Source organism: Bombus pascuorum, chromosome 13, assembly GCF_905332965.1.
Source record: "Bombus pascuorum chromosome 13, iyBomPasc1.1, whole genome shotgun sequence".
In the NCBI taxonomy this organism is placed as follows: Eukaryota; Metazoa; Arthropoda; class Insecta; order Hymenoptera; family Apidae; genus Bombus; species Bombus pascuorum.
The window spans coordinates 6,975,164-7,003,151 of NC_083500.1; the positions used below are offsets into that span (position 1 = coordinate 6,975,164).

The 27,988-nt window shown below is 35.7% G+C and overlaps 1 protein-coding gene across 1 annotated transcript in view; it reads left to right on the plus strand.

Moving 5' to 3' along the window:
* The window catches only part of LOC132913152 (extracellular serine/threonine protein CG31145), a 93,715-nt gene that overhangs the window by 37,507 nt on the left and 28,220 nt on the right, over positions 1-27,988 (plus strand). Inside the window, exon 2 of the mRNA XM_060971167.1 lies at positions 27,002-27,126. Coding sequence (XP_060827150.1) covers positions 27,002-27,126 — 125 coding nt within the window. The remainder of the gene's footprint in view (positions 1-27,001; positions 27,127-27,988) is intronic.

Genomic DNA, 27,988 nt, shown 5'->3' on the forward strand with positions numbered 1-27,988 from the left:
CCAGTTAAACGAGTTTCCGATTAAACCGAGTTACAAAGAGCCGACAGATGTTTACAGAGGTCGGTGAATATTGTGACTGGCGGAAGTTGGAGCAACGGACAACACGTTCTCTATAACTCTCGAGGCTTTCCGTAACCACCATGGAACGTTTATGGTAATCACTTTACACAAGCAAATCGACTCATTTTTCGATAAATTCGATTGCGATTGGCTCCTTCGCCAGCCAACAAAAAATATCAAAAAAATTCACTTTGCTTATTCCTCGCTTTTCCTTGAGGCGAGTAAAATGGGTGCATCGACAGATTGAATCGAGTACATTATTGAATTGATGCAGAAATCTTGGAAAATTGTGATCTTATGAGCTTCTAGAGTAGATTCACAGCTTCTTCTTATCTTAAGGTTACATTACTAAATTAAATTGATTCTGGATTGAAATTTCATTCTCTTCTTTTTTCTTCGCTGAAATCTCGTGATAAATGCTAGAAATATTCGACTGGTTGAAAGTTATAACGATGTAAACCAGTTGTCCGCTGCGTTTACTCATCGTCCCTCTTACGTACTTCATCCACGTTGTTTTTTGTTAATTTTAAAATTATTTATTTCTATAATTTGTCGCGAGATGGCATAAATAGTAGTAAATTTTAAGGTGAATTTCAAAAAGTGGTACTTAGAATATCATCGTCTTTTCCTGCTTTTCGATTTACGAAATTTATTAATATGCCTTCTAAACGGCTCGTTTATCGTTAGGAGAAATTCATTGTTTTCGTTATTATTTCACTAGTTAGTAATTCTGCGTATTTAAATTCCATTCAAATGCCTCCTTAGCCACTTTTTGTTAATTATGTACCAGCCAGAACTAATCTTAGCTATTAAGTTATAATTAATTGATTATTCGCTTACTTGCTTACTATCTTTCCCCTCCCGTATTATACTAGTGGATCTTCTCGCCAATATAGTAAATAAATTCATTATATTTTTTCAAGTCATGGCAGAAAGTAATCGTAACCTAATTAACTATGAAGCTAAAAACGAATAATACATATAGCTTAAAAATTTAAATATCTCTCAAAGTTCAAATGCTCAAAATTTTATTATAGAATATAATCTATAAAATAATCTAAATAATAATAAAATCATTTTATTTTGACAATAAATCTAGAATACCACTTTAATACTAATTAGTAGAAAATGCATACATACAAAGGTTTAAAGGTTAAAGGGCAATACAAATCGCTAACTTGACGGCTAGAATAAATGAATCGCTAATGTGGCGTAAAGTTTAAAGGGTTAAACTCAACAAAACAATTAATGGAGAGAGCATTTATCAATGGGTAGGCCCTGGAAATTGAAATTCCACGCATTCCTTTTGCCGAGACTTCACCCTTTCGTTGGAAGAAAAGTGCGCCTTGTTCTCCGAGTAATCGATTCGCAGCGTCACAGAAGAACAGTCGAAATTGCGTCCTTTTTCTCTCCGGTGGAGCAGCTTATTCGCTAAATTCCGTGTCTCCGGTTCGTCGACGCAGAAATCAATTTCTAGCTCCGAGCCTCTAGACACTTAACGTTTCCAAACCGTCGAACGACTCGATTAATCGCGATTTCGATGGAAATCACCGACTCGTTAAACAGTTTCGCGTTCAACGTTCTTAAAATTTATTTCCCTCGATAATGAATTTAATCACGTAGCAGTTGCATCAATCATAAACGCTTGAAACGCAAGAGCGAACAAAAGAAATGTATATTTAAAATTTTGATCAGGGTTTGAAATCAAATTTTCGCTCGGAAGGGAGTGTCATCAAATTGTTGCCATCTGCGAAAAATTTCATCGTTGCAGAAATTTTCACATTAACGTCAATTGTTGTCTCACTTTAGTTTCAACTGCAAAATTGGAAAATAGAGAAGAGTGGAAAAAATGGGAAAAATTAGGGTAAATTAGAGAAAATTATTTTAACACGCTTGTGTAATTTGTAACTATCATTTTTTAAAATTCACTTTGCAATTCACTATAATTTATGGAATCCTTTTGCGATACACAAACCTCTGGAAATAAATTATGTGTTAGTTGAAAATATTATTCAGACTCGAGAAATTTATCGTCGTAGACAAACCACGTGGACTTAATTATAGAAAAGATTTTTTGCAAGCTTGACAGTAAGTAGAAGATGCTTCTATTATAAAATAAAATATTAAAATAAAAAATTATTTCACAAGGTGTACATACGTGTTTGGAATTGTAATAGATACAAATGATATCTCTGATTCTATAAATCTATATGATTTTCTCGATTTATTATTTTGGAGAATGAGAAAGATGGGAGGAAGCGTTGGGAATGGGACCATATCCTATGGCGTATACGACATTGGATTGCCCTGCGGTTGTTGCAATCTCGCCATCCTGTCATCTTGCGCTTAATTCGTGGTATCCAATTTGCATTGATCAGTGATGATGCGCCAAGAGAAGTTACGTCGGATCGCATGCATATTCATAATAAATTTATGTAACGTGTTGCCCAGATAATTTCGTGTGTAATTGATAATAAGACCATGGTGACATGTTTCACAGATTTTATACACGATTCATTATTGCTCACTTTTTAGTATACGTAATTTTTACGACTGATAAAACTTTCCGAATTTTAATTATCCATCGTTGAACGTATGATTTTTTCAAATATAATAACACGCTTTGAAATTGTCAATTTATACGACAGAAAATAACAGAGAAGGAATTTAAAACATTTATCTGATTTTTCTATAATCCTTTTACACGCCAAGTTACGATAAATAAATTACATATTGCGAAATATAGTACAATAATTATCTCACTTCAAGCGTATAACTGATTTGTAAAATATTTTAAAATCATAATTGATATTTGAAACATATAGAAGAACACGGTAGATATCTCGATCTCGAGGATTAACATTTCCGCTTCGAAGATTTTTAATCTTTCCTTGAGATTAAAAACAAGCTGAGAATTCGCAGAATTTCACAGCAATTTTCTAAAAATACAATCTCGCGGCACGTGTGTCATAATCATCAAGAGCGGCGAAACGAGATAACAGGTTCGAACATTTGGTTCTTTATCAGATAAGAGACCACTGCATAATTTCCTTGCAGCAGATAAAAACTACGGAACAACAAAACAATCTTATGAGTGCGATTTTATCATCACGTGATCCTCAGATAAAAAAGAGACCTTTCTATCAGTTGACAAAGAACATGATTATGGAGGGATGATATCTCAAACGCGTGAAAGTCACACCTTTTTTAAACAACGAACACGATAGAAAATCTGTTTGATGACACTCGTTCCATTACTATCGATCAGTAAAGAACAAATTTTATTTTATTTATTTTTTTTTTCAACAAGGTGACGGCGTTGGAGCGAGCACTCTATTTGACGATGCGCACTTTTCAGAACTGGCGTGACTTAGAAAAGAACCAAAAATTTCCTTTCTCTACGTGATAAAAGCTATGGAAGCACGTACATAGGAATTTTCAGAAATATGCATCTTTATGAAAATTCTTGTGGAAGAAACCTCATTTTTAGGACAAAATTTGGTTACAAGTGTTCGCAAAAAAAAAAAAAAAAAAAAGAAAGAGAAAAGAGGGAAGAATGTATTCAACCAATCGAAAATATTCTGATCCGTAAGCATAAACTTTAGACTAGAACTTTAGAACAAACACGGTTACACGGCGAGATCGGCCGTGATCAATCGAGCAACTTTGAATAAAAAAGCAGCGCGAGATTATTACTCGACCCGTTGCATAAAATCGACACTTCATCGATTGATTTCCAGCAGACGAACCAGACATAATTATTCCGTGTTAATACCGGATAGAAGCGCGAGAGTGGGAACGTTCTCCGTCAAAATATGATGAATGGCTGATCCATATGCATGAGGAGGCGCTTGCCAAAGGAACTCTATTCAATGGCAAAGTGAAAATGCCACTTTTGTATTTCGTCTGTTCATCATGATGAAAGAAATTGTAGGCTGAGCGCCTTTTCGGAATTTCATCCCTCTCTGGTGGATTAACTATCCGACGAATTTGATAGGATCAAACCTCGGAGAAATAAATCCACCTCTTCCTTTTATTTTCCAGTTGTTCATTCGCTTTCTCGCAACAAGTGTTCTCCGTCGACTTGTTTAAGAGTTTCAAAGCTTCTTTTTAGACAAGATTTTATCGATTAAAAGCTACGGGAGAAAAATATGATTGGCAGATCTTTTCCATTTCCTGGTTTTTTAATGTTATTTTACAATTGAATAGGAGAATTTTAGTATAAATAAAATATAGTGATACAATGTAACATGATATAACAATATAATAATAAATATAAGTAATAATATGAAAGTGTAAATTATCTGACAGGTCGAAAGATGTAGATTTATGAAAATTTTTCGAGCAAATTTGATGGAAGTCAAAAATACTTGTATTTTATAAGACAAAAAATGTTTGAACTCTATAATAATTATAAATGTCTTAATGTTTGATATTGTGATTATATTACGGACAGAAATATTTGGAAGATTACGAATGGGATGTGAAAAATCATGTGTTGAGTTGTAAAATCAAATATACAGACGGAATTTTAGTAATACGAGGTTGATTAAAAGCGTAGTGAATCGTTAAACCTGTTTCTCTGTAAAAGCTAGGAAACGTGACTTCGTGTTCTTCTTTATCATGTTCAACTGGTTATTTCGATTTGTAGATAAAAGCTAGGTATTGTTTGGCATGTCAGAGACAAGTGTCGTTGACAGGAGTGTTGTAAAATCGGGTTGACCAAAGTAGCGTGTGAATTTACCAGTGCTTTAGATACTGGTATACAATAGTGCGAATTGGTTCACGTTTTCTTTTTATTCTTTATATTAACGGGACCAAACAAAGCTATATCGATCAGCAAGAAATTTTCTAGATCGAACGAAAGACTATCTTCAGTGAGTCCATATCGGACAAAATTTCGTTATTTGAGTTTTGCACTTTAGATATTTAACAATCGAAGTATATTTCTACTCATTTATATTTAAAATCTAATATTCAAACTGACATTACCGGAAATAGAAATGATACGATAATTGTGCTACTTCCGCAAGAATTAAGCACTAGTTTTCATTTACAATTTGGCAGGCTGAAAAATTGTCATATTTCTGTATCTGTCATCAAATGTCGATTTAAATCATGCGCCATTTTATTTTTATATTTCTAACAGCACAGTAGTCACTGCGAAAAGATGTGAAAATAGCTGGCAGAGTGAATGATTTAGATGGTCGATGCAGAACGATCGTAGACCATCGTCCCAGTGTATACGACGATATCAGTAGGACATGCATAATGCATATTGTGCACTTACCAGATCTGGACTGCATCAGAGGGAAATATTATCGGTACGGGAATATCAATGCGAAGAGGTGAAAACGTCTCTCCCTTTTGTCCAAATTCGATTCCGTGACATACGTCGGCTTACAAAGAATAAAAATCCTCTAAATAATAAAGACAACTTCTCACTGTCGAGTTCCTCCCTTCAACGCTTTTAGAGTGGCCATCGAAAATGATCTTGTTACCTTGTCATGTCGAGATGTGTTTTCTATTATTTTTAGCTGCAAAGAATATTTCTGGAACGAAAAAGTAATTTAGCTAATTCTTGTACCATTGAACGCATTTAAATGACTGTAATCGATTAATTGAAGGTTCTCTAAAGGAGAGACATAGAACAATGATTCGAGGAATAACAAAAAGGTCGTCATCAGCGTGATTTTTAAAAATGTAGTCTACAAAGATTCTAATAGATACATAGTCTCGTTACTTTATTTTATCGGGAACAGATCAATCATATATAAATCAAAGAATATCGAAGAAAATTAATTAACCGAATAATTAAGCGATAGCAGGGTTACTTATTAAAATTACGTTTCAAACTATGAGATATCTGTCGTTGCAAACTTCTTAAATTAGTCCACAGATTTTTCCCTTCTCACACGATTCACATATCCCAGAGGAATTCTGAAATCGATCCAGGAATCTAGCGAGACTTCCTAACTACTAGTTCACGAATCCTTCGGGATTTCCTAAACTGCTTCACGAATCTGTAGGGTATCCCAAAACTCGCCGTGAGGTTCTTCGAGTCACATTCTCATTCCCTTTCCTTGCAATCCGAACTCCTCAAACTCTTCAAACCTCCTCCTCTATAATTGTATCTGATTCCTTTAAAAAATCTTCTTCCTGTCGTGTCGTCAATTTGATACGCCAATCCCTTGGCACGTTTTATTATTCTGTCTTATTATCTATTTTCTATACATACAAGGGAGTGGTCAGAATAGTGGAAGCACCTCTTATATATCTGTATATGATATACAAGAGGTGCTTGCATATTTTGTCCAATCCCTGTAGTCCTCCCTTATCGAGTATGCTTTATTATATTTTTATATCATTTTTAGATCAACACTAGATATATCAGGGCAATCAAAATGATAAATGCCTAACACTTATAATAGGAGTCGTGTACATTTTGAATGGTGTGTTTCTGAAGATTTGAATGATATTTTGCTAATTACGTGGATAAATACTTGTTTCCCCGTTATATTAACTACTACTCCATATACTTTTTAATGTTTTCGTTAGTAGTCATATTATCAAAGTTATATCAGTTTGCATTCTTTTAATAAAAAATATTGATTAGTTTATTCAGATTTTATAGTATATTTAAGGCATATATAACGAGATCTGAATTGAATTAATAAATTTATTCATATTTTATAGTACATTTAATGAATATGTATAACAATCAGATTATATCGATTAGTTTATTCAGATTTTATAGTATATTTGAGGCATATATAGAAGATTCTGAATTGAATTAATAAATTCATAATTTGTATTCAAATATTCCATACATTATCCCCTCATTTTAATTAACTCATACTTATACAAACCAAAATACAAATTCGTTGCCCTTGTAACGCATTCTTTCTTTTTCTCGAAATCTCACGCGCGCTTTAGCTGCAAACCTGAAAAATATCTCACCTGCTCAGATACTTGCGTACCTCGAACCCCGTCCGCAAATTTTTCAAATCTTCTCTCCCACTATTGTATTCATTTCATTAAAAACCCATGTTACAAACATTCGAACAAGCTAATGTGCGTATAGCAACCGAGTGGTGCTTTTCGAAGGTTCTCTGTTAGATGTCTAACGACCATGACGAGAGAGAGACAGAGGGAGAGAGAGAGAGAGAGAGAGGATGTCGAGGTTCAAGCAGAACTTTGGAACGCACGGTGCACTCGAGGCGCATAAATTTGCACACACAGCCTCGTTAGAATTCGTGGATCACGCCTTCGTTCGCGAAGACCCGAAGAGAGGCGAGGACGAAGCGTGTACGTCGCGCGGGCGCTCGTTGAATCGCGGCGAACCGCCTCTAAAACAAACAACCAGGCATATTTGCCCAGGAGAATTGCTGATGTCCCGTAAAATACGTGGCCTCCGCCCGACGACGTCTTTGTCTCCGTTTTGTTCGAACGATAAATCTTGCCAGGGAATGCCGACATCCACGCGCCGCGTCCTTCCCAATGGCTTATCTTCGCTCGTTCTCATGCTAACTTTAACTCGATTCAACAGACGGTCGGCCAGCCTTCTAATAAAATCTGTACGACCCGTGTCACCGTTAAAATTTGTCGCTCGTAGCGGCAGATGTTCGACAGGTGTTAAACGTCGATGTTTTGTTTTATGGTTAGAGACACAGGCTCCGACTGTACGTACGTTTTATCCGATTCCTTGACCTGGTTTAACAGGTTGTGGAATCTGCTGGAAGGCTAGCATGCGTTGATGATTAGCATGCTAAGGGTATTTACGCGTTTATGGGGGTCTTAAATGTGTGCAAGAATACCTACAACGTGTATAATATGCAAATATATGTGTTGCGTCTAAAGTATAGTATATTCTTTATGATCAAAATGCGGATAATTATGCATTTGTGGAAAATTTAAGGGTACACGATTATACAGAGTGCAAGCAGCATGCAAATGTGTACGAAATAATATTCTGCATAATATTCTTTTTAATATTTCGAATAGGATAAAGGAAATCTATGTTTAGATTTTATTTTTATCTTTCGTTGATTCCTATGGATATCTGAAATTTAGTGGTCAGACAGGTTGTTTTAATTTATTCGTGGAGATTGAGACTTGCTTAAGATTTGAAGACTAGTATATTATAATTAATGACTTGCACCAAAGACATGTAAAATGGAAGATGAATTATTCATAAGAAATTAGGAATCAATTTTCCAACTGTAACTACTATATTAAATTATCTGCTAATTTCATTACTATTTTTCTCAAATTCTACTCAAGTACCTAAACTTTTTTATATCGAAGAATTTTGAACGTTGTAAAATAGGCAAATTTCAAGATGCTTTTTTCCAAATTCTTGAACTCTATAGAAAACATCTCGCAGTCTAATACCGCCCATGAAATTTTACGATCCAAAAATTTTCTCTGAATTCCGCCTTCTACTGATTTTTTATTGTACCATGAACGTCCAACGTTGGGAAGCAGAGAAGTTCTAAAAAAGAAAATCAGAGATTGATAATGGCCCGACCTCGATGGCTTATTTCTCGAAGGGTTAACTTCCGGTCGTGTGCACGCGCATTTTGAAGGGTTGGAGCTCATTTCGTATGTACGGTGCCACGGCGCCTTTGAGAAGCCGTCGAGACGTAGGAGAACGATTTCAAGAGGTCGATGCAGCCTTCTTAAGGTCCCTGCTTAATGTACGGCCGACTGATTTATAATTTACATCGTCATGATTCGTCTCTGGTGTTTCGAGAGTAATTCTGGTCAAGGAATCGTTCTGGTAGTCTAGCGATGTATTTTCCAGAAGTGCATCGGAGCAGTTATTCGCTAATTAATTCATTCAATTTCCATTTAGTTTACTTAATGTTCAAAATGTACTGTAGATGCTTAGGTTGGTTTTAATTAAATTTGGATGCAGTTCTAATAAATTGATTTAAGTTGGCCCGTGGAAAACATTCGTTGAAGAGTGCTTGTAAATAGCACTGAAAGTGACAAAGTTGAAAAATTCTCATCTTTCATTGGAAAATATTCTACACGCTAATGAATATACTAGAGTTTAAATGTAATTCTCCTTGCGAAATAGTTATTTAATAATGTTAGAAGATGGTGTCACCTCCATAGAGAAAAATATAAATTCTAATAAACGTTAGTTAATTGTTTCTTGACTTCTGTCTGTGCCATTTATCTCAACGAATGGAACGTTGAGTTTTCTTTACAACTAATAAACAAGTGGCACGCTCAAGTTTTTCTATATACTTTCCCTTTTTGTGAATGTGAGCCAAATGCACGCATAAGATTCCTTTTCCTCCTGAGAAACTTGTTTCCCTCGTAATGCTTTTTGCAAGCACTTTTCTACTAATGATGAGACTGCGAATGTTTATGCATTTACGAGATATTTGAAGATCTAAAAATTTATATGATACACATGAAATATCTAAAGTGTAATACTTTTTAGAGTATTTAGGGGATGAAGCATCCCTGTTTGGATTCCATTCTTTTTTAATTGTATTCACACGACAACATCCGTAATCTGTTAACGATAGAGACATATTTCTTTAGACATGAATTTTCGTCGAGAAGAGATATTCTTCAAAGTTATCGATTCCTCGGATAATTAAAATTGAATATGTTCCACTATGAGAATTCGCAATGATATATCAGTTCAATAAAGTTTGTGAATTACATCTTAATTTTATTTATTATATATTAATATCATAAACACTACACTTTTTGTAGTTTATCAATTCGTATTCTTATATTTCTCTATATACTTTAATAATTAAACCAACAAAAACTTTGCGATTAAACCGTAAATGCATTCACGATGACTGCCATATACATTTTAGAATTTGTTCCAAATTTTGCTGATATAATTACGATAGTCGTTCTTAGAGGTTCCTCTCTCATTATGCACGACCTGCCGATTCATAGTTAGTATCATCGTAACTCGTATGTGGTGATTCGAGTGTAGTTTTGGCGGACGAATCATTCTATTGGCCCAGCGATACGCTTTTGAGAAGCACGCCGGGCAATTGCTCGCTAATTAATGAACCTGCCTCTCTTCGTTCGTATTAATTTAGTAAATATTGATTCGTTCCGACTACTAATTTCGCTTGGTATTTAATTCATCGTTTGTTAGCCGTGGCTTAGATTGTGCATCGTTCTCTCTATTCTCATCTTAAACAGCTCGTGGTATATATACGTTACTCATTAATCGAATATTACATTACCCGTAATTTCGTTAGATCACGTTAATTCCGAGGCATTATACGGTTATAGTTTCGCTGGATTTTCGATATTGCGTAATTATGTGCAGGCAGAGACGTATTAATGGAGTTTCTACCCTATCGACACATTCGCGGTTATCGATAATTATTGTTCTTATCTATCGTAATTTCGCGTTCGATGTGATAAATGTCGGTTTTAACGCGCGGTAACTGCACGATTCCGTTGATCGACGCACCTTTAAACAAGATAATTAACCGACCTTTCGATTGTCGTTTCGTTCCAATTGATCGATAATTAGCCTATGATAAACGATACCGCGTGCTTCGTACGATAAACGCGAAAGAAGGTGAATTCAATTGGCAATTCAATTTTTAATTGGTTAATCTAGCTTCTTTGCGCGAGGGCCGTTATCCTTACCACACGGGCCTGTGTTATTATTAAAACTGTGTTAGCATTTCATTTTCGCGAAGGAAAGCTACTCTCTATGGTCTTCTTCGTTTTGAAGGAAGAGAGAACGTCGTGGGAGACTCTGCGAAAAGATTTATAGGTCTTCTCCTGAATTTAATATTGATTTTTATGAATTAAATATAGATTTACAGTATCTTGCAATTTCTATATACATTCTCAAATTGGTTTCAGCTTTGATCAATATAATCATGACAGTGGTCTCTCGTTATCCATCTAATGAACTTTCAGAATGTTTTATATGGATCTTTCATTTTGAAAGTGGTGAAAGCGTATTTTCCTCTGTTTTGAAATATCCAAGTGTTCGCGTTTCCATCGATTGAAAAATCCTGATACGGTCTACTTAGTTTGTCCACGTCTCTATTTGTTTGAGTACAAATGAGTTCATTATACAAATAGCTACTTGGAAAATTAACTAGGCCAATATCCTTTTTCAGGACTGTGAATGAACTTACGCTACTTTGAAGTTAATGAACTGTTACAGTTGGTTAAATTTTAGTTATTTAGATCTATATTTTATGCTTTAATCAATTATTTCTCTGTGTAAATATCTTATATGATATTTGAAAATTAATAGAGTGAAATTATATAAATATTATATTATTAGACTGCAACATATATACGTGTATCGCCATCAGATATCGATTGTTGATACGATGTTATTCATGATGAAGAGAAAATAAGATAACGACAACATGTGATATTTCTTCGAATCTTTCTGCAATCTTAGATTTGCACTTTGATACGATCCGATATAAATGTAAGACTATTATTAATTTAATAATACGTTAAACGTAATGATAATTACATTTAGCTATAACAATTTAACTTGATAAGAATAACAGTAATAATAATAATTTACGAGTATATTACTGGATCGTATTTAAACAACTTGTTCACATCTGCACGCGCAATATTATGGGTACAAAGGTTAGAATTACGTTCGTTGTCATTTGCTTTTCATTATCGATCATTCGACTGAACAGGATGCAGATTACAGGAAATGAACTTACATTGCTATCGAAATAGATGACCACTCAGTTCCACCTATTAATAAAGTTTCAGTCAATTAAGACAAATAAACGTTTTAATATTTAAATTGTTCGCAAATCGAAAGTCCACGTTGAAGTATATGTAAACTTTTCGTCTTCTCAAATTCGTCAAAAATCAACGCTCTATATAACACGTACAGTATGAGACGTACAAGTTTTTTTTAATTTACTTAATTCCGCATTCTGCATTCTTACGAAACTTCTTTTTTTCGAGAAAACTTTTCAATTATGGAATATCCGAAATACATATATTCGAAAGCTGACGGCTCGCGATCAGAAGAGATCTGTGTAATTGAAGTTGTCGGATGAGTTTGCGGGCTTCGTGGTCCTCTTGGCGAACGTGTTCGAAACCTGTTCGACGACGTGCCAGCGCTATGGCGACCCTATGAATAACAAATGAACGCCACCTTCGTGGCTCTCCGCTCTCTCTCAACCCGTCGTTTCCCTTTCCCCCGACTTCCTCCTCCTCGTGCTGGCTTCACGCCTTCTTTGTTCTTCAACAGCACGTGGATAAGCCACTCTAAAAAATTCAGTGGTAAGTGCCGCTGCCCATTAGCTACCCTCCGTGCTTTATAGTTTCTCCAATTTCTCTTTTTAAGATTCCGGTAGAGACCGGAATACCTGCGGCCTTCGCTGTATCGTGCGTTTCAAAAGCGTCACAAGCAAAAATAATTCAATGCTGTGTGTGTCTGACAAAAGTTAGTATCTCTAAAGATTTTTCCGAAGATAGAAGGAATAAGAATAAAAAGACTCCAAGAACAATATTCGACTATCGTTTCCCAGAGTTCTTGTATTTTTGCCATCTTTCCCTAATCTTTCTGTAATCTCTTCGATTTTTCTGAGACACTTGTTTGGGTTGTGTCACTTTGAAATACCTGCATCTGCGATGCGTACAGTTTGAGATTAGATTATTCGCGATTTGTTCGCGTCCGTATCACGTTTTACGTGACAGTTTCTGTCTTCTTCTTCTCTTTTTGTTTGTTAGTCTCTTTGTACGGTGTCGTGCAAGATTTACTTCATTGCGAAATCAGAGTTTCGCGTGAGTCGTAATTATCGTAATTGCCAGTATGGTTCTTGATGCATACAGGTTCATTATACGAGCAATTACGAGACTGGCAGGTTCAGAGTGTAACTATCTAATTGCAAGACTTGAAATATCTGTAATCACGAAACTGAAATTGGTTATCATTCTTGGTTGCATTCAGCGTCTTCAGTTTCAATGAATCTGAGCCGACAGTTTTCTTGGTTTCTCTTCGTTGTTCAATCTCTGGCCCCCCAAAGTTAGAAAAGTAACAGCTCAAACTTCTTTCGTCAAAAATCGATCCAAATGAAGAGAATTACACCTAACATTTTCTAATTAAAAGCCAACAAAAACGGCCAAAGAAGCACGAGGAAATACACGGTAGCTAAAACAGAGAAAGAAATTGGAAATTTTCGATCCAAGGAACGCCGAATAACTCCAATTATTCCTCGCAAACGTTTCACATCTCAAACGATCTTCAACTACTCCATCAGCATCGTTGAAACCTCGCTAGCACCGTGAAACTTGCTTGAAAATCATCGACGTTACCTGTGAACTCTAAGAAACCAAAAGCGTCGTCCATTTGATAACACTTGTCAGTTCATAGAAGCGGAAATGGGATCTATCTTCATTGAAGATTCATCTCAAGACCGAGGATTCGGAGAAATTCAGCGTACGTCCAGCCTGTGGATTTCGAATCTGCTGGCTAGCGATCGCTCGTACATGCGAACGAAGCTTAAATCCTAGTCCCTGATGGAGTTACAGACACGGCTGAGAAAGGGGATGCTTCGCAAGTGGCAACCTGTCTGAGGATGGGGCGAGATTAGTTCGACTGGCGCGCGTGTTTCCGAACTCAATCTAACGGCGGAAGATTCGGTTTGCAGTTTGGCTTGTTCGCGTACACGCTGGCTGCCAACCACACCGGAAGACTCGCGATTGTTCCTTGACTTCCGGCTAACCCCTTCTTCACTCGTTGGGAAACAGACTAATCAGACAATCCATCTAATCAGGCCGGGCTCGTTTGCCTGGATCCAGGATCATACGTCTCAAAGGAGAAGCAATCGACTCTCTTCGCTCACTTGATAATTCACTTATAGCCAATAAGTTTGATCGCGTTCTCTTCCTTCTTTTTTTCTTTTTTTATTTCGTTGCAGACAGATTCTTTTAGCGCGCAAAGAACGGAAAGTGTATTATCGATTCTTTATCAGTGAAATAGATTAGCTTAGGAACTGGAGTTAAAGTTTTAGACGCTTGTATATTCGCTCGAATGCTTATATATAAAAGCGTATCATTGATTTTTTATTATCAAAATGGATTAGTTTAGGGGGCGAAGTTCGACCTATATGAGAGATCTTAGAATACATTGACAATTAATTATTATCATACAGGAAACGATAATGAATTGTGAAATTTTCTTATCGTTGCAGTCAATTAACTTAGAGAAATGGTAGTTTAAATTTCAATTGGTTTTACGTAAGCTTGAATGTTTTACTACGTAGAATGATGAAGGAATAGAATTGCAGAAGAAACTAAGCTTGACTATGTCTAAGGATTGATTATGTAACAGATGATAATCAAATTTCATCGTCATTTGAATTTGATTTGTTTTAGTATATGGAGTTGGTTTTGTCTAGTTTCAGAATAGAATTTCAGTATGAAATTTGAATATTAAATTAGTTTAGGGAACGAAGTTTGACGATGTTCGTTGCATTGTTTAGTAATGTCTGTCGCTCAACGCAATGTTTCTCCTTTATTGTTCTGTTTTAAAGAAATCTTTAGAGGTAATTGGGAATCAATCGGATAAAAGGAAGAAATGAATTTTGAAGTCTTGTACGATCGAAGTTGGTTAGTTCGGAGAATGAATTTTAAAACTCCACTCAGCGTCGCTTAAATCAAAGATACTGTATGACGTCCGTGCAATTTTATTAGCAACAATTTGCTTTAATATGGCGTTTCAAATATTCAAGATTCAATTAATTCTGTTTAGCTTCGGGAATCTTGGCAATGATGTTTATTGCACATCTCGGTGCTAGTTTGGTTTCACGTGACGTCGCTTCTTTTTTATACCTTACGTCGAGAAACGTCAGTCCGCGAATAAGATTCATCAGTCAAGGCTAACTCGATTAAGGCTAATTGCCAGTTTTATAAATTTCTCGAGATAAGAAGCCGGCAAACAGAGAGCAAAGATCAAGAGACGCTTTCGTTGGATTTCTTCTAAACAAAACGTATCACTGTTTTGCTATTCTGAACATCTCGACGTCATCCATCATCCAATCGTCGATAACGAGCGACTTCGTTCAACGTTGATTGTTTTTACGCCAGCAGGCTCCGATTGGTGAATTTCTCTTTTCATTTTAAGAGAAAAATATACAGGGAGCGAGCGAGTCGAACAGGCAACCGATAATTATTTACTCCGATAAAAGTGCAGGCTGTCGTTAGGAACTTTTTCCAGACCAGTGGAGAGAAACCGAAGCTTCCGGGAAGTTTCCCAATTTTTGTCTCTTGTCCTGTTCCTCTCGTGCGAATTTCGCGGCCTGTCCTGTTCGCAAGAACATCCGTCCAAAGAAAAAAGACGTCCGTCTCGTTTCTAGTAACCTACGGATATTACCAGGGAAACCAAGCTGCTCCGCTTCATTTGCATATTTCAGTCAAGTATCGATGCAACACTCCTTTCCTTTTTTTCTTCTCCCATAAGAATAAAATGATAATTACGTTGTTCCTAACTGCAACATTTTTTATAATTTTCCTTATGTCGTAATTCTAGTTATTATTTCGTAACAGTCCTGCGTAACTTCACTTTGCTTGAAAGGTAAAGAACAGGGTGAATTTCAAATGTTTTGACGTATTCTGAAAAATGAAGAAAAAAAGAAAAGAACAGTAGATGTGATATGTTAACTAACTAGGCCAAGCAAATAAATCAGAGATACGTAAACTGTTTCTATGATTTAGATAGAATATGTTTTATTGTGAATACTATAAATATCTCAGTTTCTTCATTCGGTGGCGAACTACAGATTCGAACGTTTGTTTTCATAACTCTTTCATCAGACGTGAAACATGAATTTCTAAATTTATTCCTAAATTGACATTATCATTGCGCAGAATAAAATACTCGCAAAACTATGATGGATAGAGGATACGTAGCGTTTTATTCAGGTAAACAAAACATGTGAGATACCTGAAACGTATAAAAAGAAACAAATTTTATTTATATCGTCAGAAGTACTTTTCACTTTCACCTCTTTATATACTCACGTTGTACTTTATAAACTTCGAACTCTCAACGTCAAACACTGGAATTCGATGTTGAAAATCAACCGAGAAGAAAGTTGCGAATTAAACGTTACGCGTTGCGTCGCGTGCGATGTTGTCGCTAGCATAATTTCATAGATCGATATAATTTTGAAATAGACCGGTATAACCTTAGCGACAGCTAACATTCTTGCTTAAAAATAACCCATAGAAGTCGGAGAAGCGCTCGGATCGCAGTGTCCGACGAAACTAAACAAGAAAGTTAATTAATACGGCGAACAGGGTGGATACTAGTTCGATTCCGCGCGGAATCGTTTTCATAAAACGACACTCGGACAGCCTAGTTACACGGCTGCACGTAGACAGACAAGACGTAATCAGTCAGTGTATATGAAAGCGTGACCTAAGCCTTCGTTACTGCACGTGCATGCGCCATGAAATTGCATTAGTGATCACTGCATATTGAGGTAGACTGTGTGCATTCTGACCTGTGCACACAGAAGCGCGCGACCAGGTACACGTACAGAGGCTCGTGTACACTTGCACGAATTGTATGAAACCCCAACTAGATATGCACGGTGTGCCTACTTTAACGATCTCATCAATTGCCGGTTGGCCAATATGTGCAGTGGCCGTCGGTTCTCCCCTATCGATTTTCACACCCCCTCGCCAAAAATCATCACCGACCAATGCCTGCGCCACACGTAGCCTTTTTTTTTCTATTTTCATTTTCCCGCGTGTATATCCGCTCCATTGGAAATTGGTTTACTGGGTTAACAGGAAATAATTAACACGAAACTTTCGATACGATTGCTTTGTAGTTTTTTTATTTTTTTATTTTTTTATATTCTTTTTTTTTTGGTTTTTTGTTTTTTTAGAGGAATTATAAATACACAGTTCGCTTGAAAAATTTGTAGGATTTATACGTTTTTCGATGGCGAATTTTATGCAGTAACATTTATTGTCGTTTTGAAGCTGTATTTACATGCGCAAATGAGCATCGGTGAGTGTCAGTATATCTCACGAATACAGATCCGCTGATATTTACGCGCGTTCATGTTTTTTTGCGAGTTTAATTTAGACAAAAAACTGGTTCTTGCGTACTTTGGATGTTTTATATATTTTTGCATATTTCCCGCATCCTGTACATTTTCACACCTCGAAAATTTCTATAAGTACATACAAATCCGCAGTCTTTCGATGACTATCGAACGCGTATGCTACGTCATTTTTACGTTACGTCTACCACGAATGTTCTCTTTCTCAAAACTCTTCGTAAGAACCATCTAGCCATATCTCAAAGTGATAGAAAATTCTTAGCTATCTACTCAAAGCAAGCGTAGTTTCTCTATCGAAAAAAAAGAAGAATTGTAGGAAACACAGTAAAGATTTTGCCATACACGATTAAATTAATGACAAAATTAAACAATATCATACTACGTATAAACGAGCGGGATTGGTCTCTCTTGCCTGCACGCGTAGAGGACAGTAGTTTCAAAGATATTAAAATTAATCCCCCTAACGAATCGATGCGGACCCCGCGTTCATCTTTGTGCTGATATCCGATTATCAAAGACGCCATGAACGTCCTTCAGAATGATTCCAATCCGTCGCGAGAGACTCCGTCCAATCGTATTATAAATTAAAGCCTCGTCTAGACGCGAGGATCGCCTAGGGGATAATTGGAAACAGAATCCAGGCAAGCGGTTATCTCCGGAGAATGTTAAGATGATCCCTCGTCCGTCCTGCGTTTCCCACGAAATTACCCGCGACTAAAATACACGTAGCTGCCGGCTTGACGTATCTCGCGGCATCGCGATCTGAATCTATAAAGGGGAACGCAAACGAATTAACGTGATTCTTATAAATAACGGATCAGCTCAGCATGTAGACGCGTTCACGGGGCATCGAAGTTTAGTAATTACAAGCTGTACCGCATGCTCGATCGTTGTTGATAATTTATAGGTCTGGATGTTTTCTGGTTTCTTATTGCTAGATAATAACAATCAAATGTAAAAGCTCAGAACGTGCTGATCGATTAATATAGATTAGGAGAATAAATGTAGTACTGTTGCAAATTAAATTATTTATCTGTGGAAGTTTAGTTGCAAAGCTACGATTATTTATGCCAGTTCTTCGTGACAAGTAATCTTACGGATGTGTTAGATCGCCTTTCAAAAGTTTCTTTCGCACAACATTTTTTGTTTTATATTATTTCATTGAATTGTGTATGATCCATTTTGTAGTAATAGAACAAAATGGATATAGCAGAAAATATTGTGCATTTATTATTTTCTTATAGAAGAAATAATAAAGAAACTTTAGGGACGATCTAATAGAGATGATAATGAATTTTTAACGAATTTTTGTTCAATTTCTTAAGCAACGCATAATATATCCATGAAATACGTTCATGATAGATATTCAAATATTTTTTAAATCATTGTAGATCTATAAACTCCTCGACTAAACTACCATACTTTTAATAATATAAGGAAATGCAAACAAGTTAAAGATCGAAGAATTTTTTATTTCTACTAAGATTAATCTTGTTGGACGACAAGCCTTGCACGAAAAAATAATCTGAAAATGTGATTTACATCTACTTTCGTAGGAATTAGCAAAGAAGGGTACAGATTAAAATTTCTTCTCCAACTCACACGATTGTCTCTTAAACTTGGTAAGAACTCTGAAAGTTGTTAGGACGAACACAAGCGTTGAATTATGTTGAGTTTTGACGCCACGGTGACGAGATCACCGTGTAGTTACGTGGGTAATTCGATGCTTTGACCTGGCACAGAGTTTAATCCTCGGGAGTATACGTACAGCACATGCATATTAAACGCATCTACGCGGAATGGAGACACACGCATTATGTGGAACAACGTAGTCGAGTAAACGCAGATTTCGAAAGAAGAAAACGAGCAAAAATCCAGATACACGTCTCGGCACATTTTCTACCCTCGTAGTCATCTTCTCTACTCCATGGGTATGTTTGCACAGGATACATATTTCTTGAAATCATTTACTAGAAGTTGGATTGTAGGATTAGCTTGTGTAATGTAAGATAGAAAATCTATGGTGCTGTATATAAAAGGAATGTGCAGAATTTAATATCAATGTAGATCAAGTTATTCAAAGAACAGAAATTCCAGAAGATTTTATATCCATTTGCTGTTGTTCTGTATGAGTGAGATATAAATGAACAAATTTGAACTATCTGAGAATTGGCAGTGGGGGTTAATTGATACAATTTAAATTCTGTAGATAAAATGGAAAATGTATAGTGTTATATATAACGAAAATTGCAAAATTTAATATCGACTTATATCAAATTATTGGAATAGTAAAAATTCCAGAAGATTCTATATCTATTTGCTGTTGTTTCTTATCTATAGGAATATAAATGAACAAATCTGGATTCTTAGAAAAATGGAGAATTCCTTAGGAAATAGAATTTAAATTTTTTAGATGAAATGGGAAATGTATAGTGTTACGTAGAAATAGGAGTTTAAAAATTGAATATTAATACGTATTAAGTTATTCAAAAAATAACAATGCTAGATGATTTATATTCATTTGCTGTTATTTAATATCAATAGATATAAAAATGAACAGGCTCTCCTGTACTGCATCGTAACCTAACCCGCAGTAACTGAAGAGTTAAGAGACTTAAAAACGTTATAAAATTAATTTCTCTTCTTTCTTCGTGTTTCATCTTGTAGAACGCTTTCATGAAGAACGATAACCATTTCCCTTGTCAAGGATCATGAAAGTACGTTCATAGGGTTTCTACAAACCACGCGATAAAATGACGTGCTCATAGAAGTCTAATGTATCGTTCTCACACGCCAGCTGCAGTTCGCAAGATTACGTTAATTAGCGTATGCAAAGCCAAATTGCTTCCGTATCTTACTACGTCGTCGGTTTCATCGTGAAAAGAATTATGCACGGAAGCAAAAAGAGAATCGCAACGACGATGACGAATTTCCATGGAAGGAAATTAGTCACCGTATATGTACAGCGACTCACGAAAGCATTTCGACATCCTATAAAACAGAATAACTTTTTTAATATTGGTCCGAACGACTCGAGCTTTTTTAAGAAGCTAGATCGATTAGTTTACTAGATGATGCGTCGAAAAAGTTTTGTAGAAATTGCGATTGATCGTAGTCACAAAATATATTTCTTTAATTTTCATTATAACCTCAAATGGATCTATTTTCTTCGCCATCACCTTTGATCCAACGTTAAAGAAATTATTCTGTTTTAGAGATTTGCTCGAATACTTTCGTTAGTCACTGATATAACACAAAAACTTTTCTTCCGTTTTCTGGAACGTTAGCGAGAGATGACATTATCGAAGTGAATCATAACCACATTAATATGTTGTTCGTGGTTGACGTTATTTATAAAACAGCACACGACGGTCCTTGGAATTAATGGTGCAGTGGACAATGGAGATTAGCATGGCAGAGGTCGTTTCGTGATCACTGTGACCAACCGTCCAAAGTATATACCAATCTGTTCATCAATCTTCTTCTTCTACGGTCGAAAGGCTGTCTGTGCTTTTTTCTGAAACGAAAGAATATGCATCCGTCGTTAAAAGTATTCGAACGCCATAAGAATCTTGCATGTTCATGTTGTACGTGTTGCATGAAATGTTTTGAAATTTCATTGACGCAATAACGAGACACGATTGTCACGATTATATTGTGTGAAATTCTCCTTATAGAAATTACACGATATTTACTTGTATTTGAACACTCAAGACGAAATTCGTATTTCTTTGGAGATTCGTGAAATTAATTTTCTTTAGAAACGGCGATGTAAAAGAATGGTTGTGTAAAGAAAAGTTGCTTTTAAGACATTTTATGATTGCTGTCGTGGTTGATATTTACAGAAGGAGTAAGATAATTGAAATTGATCGGAAGTACTCTTCCGCCTTCGAGATAGCGTAATCAAGATTGTGTCGGTTAGATATCTGCATCCGGGAGACAGATTGAACCAAACATTTCGTTTTTCTTATTTTTTAGCAGAGCTTTCCATTATAAGGTGATATTTACGCATTTATTATGTAAAATACGCCTTGTAAATAATACATTGCATTTCCCTACGTATATAAAAAGTCTACAACTATTTTCTTCTTGAAGAGAAGGCAAGTCGTGGAAAGAGAAAATAGGAAAGGAGATGATGAAGGGGATTAAGGGATGAAATAAGAGAGAGGAAAATTAGAAATAAAGGAAAAGAGAGAACGGAGGACAAATAAAGGAAGAGATGAAAAAATTAGGAAATATGTATATTTTGTTCAGTAATATACTTTCTTTTTTTCATATTTTATAAATTACACTTAAATGTACTCCACGTATTCATATAGCTTATGTGCGAAAGTAGATACTATAGCGCAGAAAGCTTCGAAGCCTCCTAAATACAGCACAATCTTCAACTGGAATTTCTTTGGACAACGACTTCACCAGGGATGAAAATTGTCTTCACCAAACGAGCTTATAAAAAGCAATTTTCTAACACGATCTGTTCCTTGAATTGGTTAGATCCTTCTAGACAGACAGCCCTATTCCCTTTCTTATTCTGATAAAGTACACGAAAAGACGTAAAGTAAGATGATATACATACAGTTTATCGTATAAAACCGGTCTTTTCATGACTTGAAGAAATCAGTGGCGACATCGATACGAAATTTCTGTCACATAGAAATACATCCTTCATTATCATTATGTGAAATTTTTATGGCGGCTAGATCATTAGTTATAATCAACAAATTACGATCAACGTCAGAACGGAGTTTAAGTTCACCCGACGAAAAATTTGTTTGTGTTGCATGATATTCAATGCACATAACTGTTTTTCTTAAAAAAAATAAAACGTTACATCACTCAAAACTTAAAAGATTGGATTATTTTTGCGACAGAACATGCATATACATTATATAATGTATAATGACTCAATTCCGAAAAGAAGGGAGACGTGATTTAGTCTGACTCTCGTGTATAGATATGATATGCACGAAGGATTGAGGCAATTAATTCAAAGCACCTTCAAACATCTCTGAAGTTGGTTAATTAAGGTGTCGTGATATCCACGCCCTTGTTAGGATTCCTTCTATAAAGTCGATTCGCCAAGAAGGTCCTTGAGATACATTGACCTCACTTAAATCGACTTTGTCTTGCAAAAGCCTCACCTCGCTCTCCTTTTCATGGTTTGCATTAATATCGAGAAAACATAACTACAGCGACCCGAGAAAGTATTCCGAAACTTGTGGGAACTTTCATCGCGTCATGCGAAACTTTCATAAGGATGTAATAAGACACGATTATTACGCTTATATTGCGGATATTTATGCAAATTTCCTATCTTTACGAACGTTTCCCATTCTAGTCTTTGTAATTATGGAAATTCACATTTCTTTACTGGTGTTTGGCATATTTTTTGTCCATTATGTGCATTTTCTTCGTGCGTCTTCTGTATATTAAAAATTTTCCCTGAATTCGCAAACATCCATCCAGCGATATAACGAATTTCGTTACTAATAAAGTCTGGAAATATTTCAGAAAATGTCAAAAATGATGTCAACTTCGTAAATTGTGAAATACAGGAATGTGACGATTCTACGAACATTATTGTTTTTCAATTTAGCTTAAAATCGGTCGTCGTTTATCGGTCATATTCGACGAATGATCTTACGAAGCTAAATTATTCATTTCTCGAAAACCGAATATTAGTCGTCCATTTATACAATGAAATTAATAAAAGACGAAGTCAATTAGTTCACCAGCTCGAATATTCAAATACTTTCACGAATCACTACACGATCACACACACATACAACACACCAAGATACTTAATTCTCTTATAAATCACAATGAACAATAGGTGATTGGAAAAATAATTATTCTCTCTTGATCGACTTGAAAAACCAGGTCAACTTACCATCATCACTCTAACATAATCTTTCGTCGTTTCGAAGACCCAGATACATTGTTATGAATAAATGAATTCCGTATTGTCTGGTTGGGAAAGTTCCACGGGGGGAAAAAACGAGACGCGTTGCGTAACTCAGTCGCAATAATGGCACACAGGGGAAATGGGTAGAGAGGGGAAGACGCAGGATGATTAAGGTGACAATTAGTGTGCTGATTAATTTTAATAGATCGCGCGCCGAGGCCGACCGTGATGGCTGATAAAGTTTTCAGGAAAAAGCAACTTTTACGAGCGCCCCTGAAGCTCGTTATTGCCGCACCGGATTCCTATAAAATTTACGAGGCGAACGTCTGAATAGTTGTTATGTATGGAATTCCGGAAATATTTTTCGCCCTCATTGGCCTCGACCGACTCGGCCTTCGAGTGTTTTATAGTAATTGCACCAGCAACCATTGAATTTAATGTCAAACGGAAACGTGGCTGCGTTTAAATATTAAGTTTGCATACGAAATGTTGCTTTTCCCAGCGTTTCAATTTTTAGTGCTCGATATCCGTCTCCAAATTTTGTTTCATTATCGATTATCTAACGAATCAAGGAGGAAGAGATTTGGTATAAATTACGTAGAAAATTGGGACTTTTAGATGGAAACAGCATTAAGGAAGCTTTATTTTATGTCTTTCATTATGTTTTTATATTATATGTTCGCATTATACATTTTAATATTATAAATCCGTATTATTCGTTTTAACGTTATAAATAATTTAGTTGATATTTTTCATCATAAATCTTGTTAACCCTCCGGGAATATCGTTTTTCACTAACGCGATCGTCATCCTGGATCTTTCATGCCTTGACTCTGATTTCTTCTTATTTTCGATGTTTAAAAGAATCTGAACAAATTCCAACGTACTTGTCGTAGTCCATAATTTACTATACTATATAAGCCATACATTGCACAAATGCTTAAATCCTTTTGCAATAAAAATAAATACCTCCGACATCTTCGTTTCTGAGAGATTAAACAATGAAAATTTCGCCTGGAACTCGGCAACCCATATTACAAGTGAAAGGTTAATATCGAATATAATTGAATGTACACGTTGGGATATTTAGATGAGAATATTACACCATTTGAATGGTAGAGTCCAAGATGATAATCACAGGGTTTTTAAAGACTATTTGTACGAAGTTGGTCAAGATTGTGGTTAGCTGTGATTGTTGGAGTTTTTATGGTAATTCTTCCTTACCATTCCGCAAACACGGGAAAAAGACTGATTGAGATTTCCACTTCCGAGTTGGCAAAGTTTAGGCTGTCAGGTGTTTTCGACGTAAATCGTGTTCATTCGGAGCAACTGATTTCAATATCGCAGCTAACTTCATCGGACTTGCGACGAGATGGAACTTTCGTGGCCTGATTCTTCGGCGTGACTAAGATATTAACGAAAATTATTATATCACCTGTAAATTTTACTTTACCCAACTGTTAACAAAATAAATTAAACTAAACAGATCAGATGTGCCATTATTAAAACGCATATTGCAGCATCTTTCACAAAACTTCTTCGAAAATGATTTATACTTACTACTCTTCTATTTGCGATAAAATAGTAATAAAATTCTGTTTATTTTTCTGTCTATGAATTTTCTCAAATTTTGAAATTACTGAATTGTTTCATACACTGGCGCGTCAAAAGATCGAGAAGTGTTATACTTAATGTGTGTTATACGTTTTGAAATTATTTTGGAATTAATTTCAAAACGTATATAATTATATATGTAATTTACAATAAAAAATATATTAGCTCAGTATATACACGAATGATATATACACAGTATGTGCAATATATAATTTTAAAATGTATAATACTCATAATATTCATAAATAATGTTCATAAATGTTTCAATCTTTTGACAAGCCAGTGTATATTTTATTGTTACTTATTTTATTTAATTTTTGCCTTTCAAATTCGAATGGTTACCAGCAATCAGCCTTACTACCGTGTACACACTACCACGATACTATTTTTCGTGTACACTATGACACTTCTCTACTTCTTATTGCTAGTTTGTCCTATATTATTCTACTTTGTCGTATGCTACTATCGTCAGTCGGTCAGTGTACATGAAAAAATAAGCAATTCTTGCAATTCGTTATTTTTATAGCTTGATTTTTTTTAATTTTTTGACCATTGAAATGAACGAAGAACTTAATTTTATCGTGAATAAAAAATCTATAGACGTTAGAGGAAAAAAGCTACGAATCGCTACAGCTCTGTAAGAATAAGTCGAGAACAGCATCTACAGTAAGTTCAGCCATTCCTTTGATTCTCCAGATAATTCAAAAGATTGAACGCGACGCGTCGTCGAACGATCAGTATGCAAGTCGGCAAGCAATGGCTCAGCCATTCTGCGACTTCCTTTCCGGAAAAAGGAAGAGAACAAGGATGAAGACTTTCCGCTGAAACGGTAGATCAACCATCGTGAAACAAGCTCTCTCTTTTCCGTTTCCCCTTTCGACCCTCTTTTACAAACCACAGGACAAAAGAAATTCTTTAAAGCAACACTTACCTATAAACTGTCAACTAGACGAATAAGGAGTGAAAAATTGCCCGCCGTAAAGATTCAATTTATGGATCTATCAAAAGGATAAAGAATCGAGTGGAAATGTGGTTGAAGCATAGTCGGACTGAAATTGTTGGGTCGTTTGGAAAGTTTGTAGCGTGTTTCGTAGTTTACTGAAGTGGTCAAGACATAATCGAATCGAATGATGAGTTTTAATTTTAGTTGGGTACTAAATGAAAAAGGTAAAAGGGAAATATACTAAGTGGCAAATATTTATAGAAATTTATCCTAGATAGTGATTAGTTTCGTTCATCGTATATTATACCGAACGCTTTAATTTTTATGTTTTATACATTTTTACATACATTCTATGTAATTTGCCATCGAATCTTCCATAAATGAATGAATTCTATTCATCACATTAAATCTATTTACCACGAAGGTTCCATTTTTCGATATGATAATATCGAGCTTCGAATATCAACGAAGGCCACCCAATAAATTTTCTATCCTAACACGTGTGTCCAATACCATTCGCTGGAAATAATTTACTGTCATTTATCCTGACTTTTATGAAGCTTTCAATTGTGAAACATTGGATACTTTAACGACCTGCAGATATCGCTAAAAATAATAAGCTTAACAGAAATCGAAGTTCCTCTACAGCTGTCAAAAATTCTCTTGAAATAATGTACGTGTTATATATTTTTCTTCAATTTTACCGCGGATATTCCAAACCTAAGCTAATACAAGAAGGAAAAGACAGACAGCGACAAAGAGAGCAAAAAGATGACATTTTAGTGGACTGAAGAAGTAACAAGGAAATGTACGTTATCGTGGACACGTGTCACGCATACGCAACTGAACCCTTCCAGCCGGAGATAAGCCAAGAAGCACGCCTTAACGGTGTTCACGTACCGCCATGGGAAACACCTTCCTCGCTATGGGATAGCCTATCAGACAGGCGGGGAGCCCTTAGATCCAGCGTGAAACGAGGGGTCAGGCTCGTGTCGACAATGTCCTATGCATTTTAAAAGGCCACGAATTGCGTTTTTTGAACCATCACACGTATAACCTAGACATTCAGCATCTCTGAACTTACAACATCGGCCAAAAATTTAGTATCACTTCTCAGTCGATTCTACCGAATCTCCTGCTATAATAATTTCGTTATTAATCGTTCCTGTTAGCTCTTCTAGTTTGATAGACCTTTGATGAATATGTTTTTCAAGATAGCACAGAACTTGTAACTAATTTTCTTTCGAATTTTTGAATATTAGTAGTTCCATGTTTCTGACTGATGGTACGATATCATCTAATATTATCAAGTACTCTGTTTTGTTTCTTTTTTAAGGTTTTCTCGATATACGTGTGATTCTTAGATCATAGACTTACGTAGCGTTTCTTGTTTGTTTTTAGGAAGAACAGTTCGACGCTGGAGAAATTTCACCTACAAATTTCCAGGACAGAACTATATCCGCAGAACTCGAAGTACGTGGACCAATTGTTGCACGAAATCGCGACGAAGCCTATCGTTCACGTTGGTGAGTGTCTTTGTTCTCCAAATGTTCCCCTCTTTTAACAAAATTCGTATTTGCGAGATATCGATGATGCATTCTAAACCTGTCGGTAATTTTTTTAATTTATTGGGACGATAAACTCCTGCTAATTGAATTCACATGTTTAAACGTAACTTCTTATTGTGCGAAGGAAAAATCATAAACAGTAGAGAGGATCGGTGAACTTCTATGAATTGTTCGTTCCTCGATGGTTTCAGGTAAAATGCAATTCTATCGTAATGTATTTGAAACGAATGAAATTGAAGATTGTAAATTAATTTTGCAAGGCAAATAGATCTATTGCCAATTTACGTTTATTACCAGCCGAGTAGATTTATGAAATTCTTCGTAAACGAACAGAATTACGGTGCTCAGTAGAATCGGACGCCACTGGTCAGACCTTCGTTCCAAGCCAATGCAGCGCATGATAATCGAAATTCCCGAACATCCGAGTAATGCTACGCGATCGAACATACTGTAATATAAATTTTCGAGCGACAGTGCACGCAAATCGTGCCCGGAATTTTTCCTACGGCAAAATAATAGATGGTAAGCCAGCGGAGCCCGTACGTGGACGTTTATTAAATTTTACGTGGCTCGAAATAAATCGACGTCTTCCTTCCTCCATTCTTTTCTCAGTCGATACAACGTTCCGCGGAAAAATGTACAAAGAGGGAAAAGATTTGGCTAAATTATTACCTTGATCGGCAAATTCTATCGTTTTATATATAATGGAAATCTCTATTAATTAAGTTCTTATATAATATGCCTTGTTACTTTGCAGAAAAACATAATCTTTATGTATATAACAGAGATTGGTATTAATTAAAATGTAAACAAATAAGTC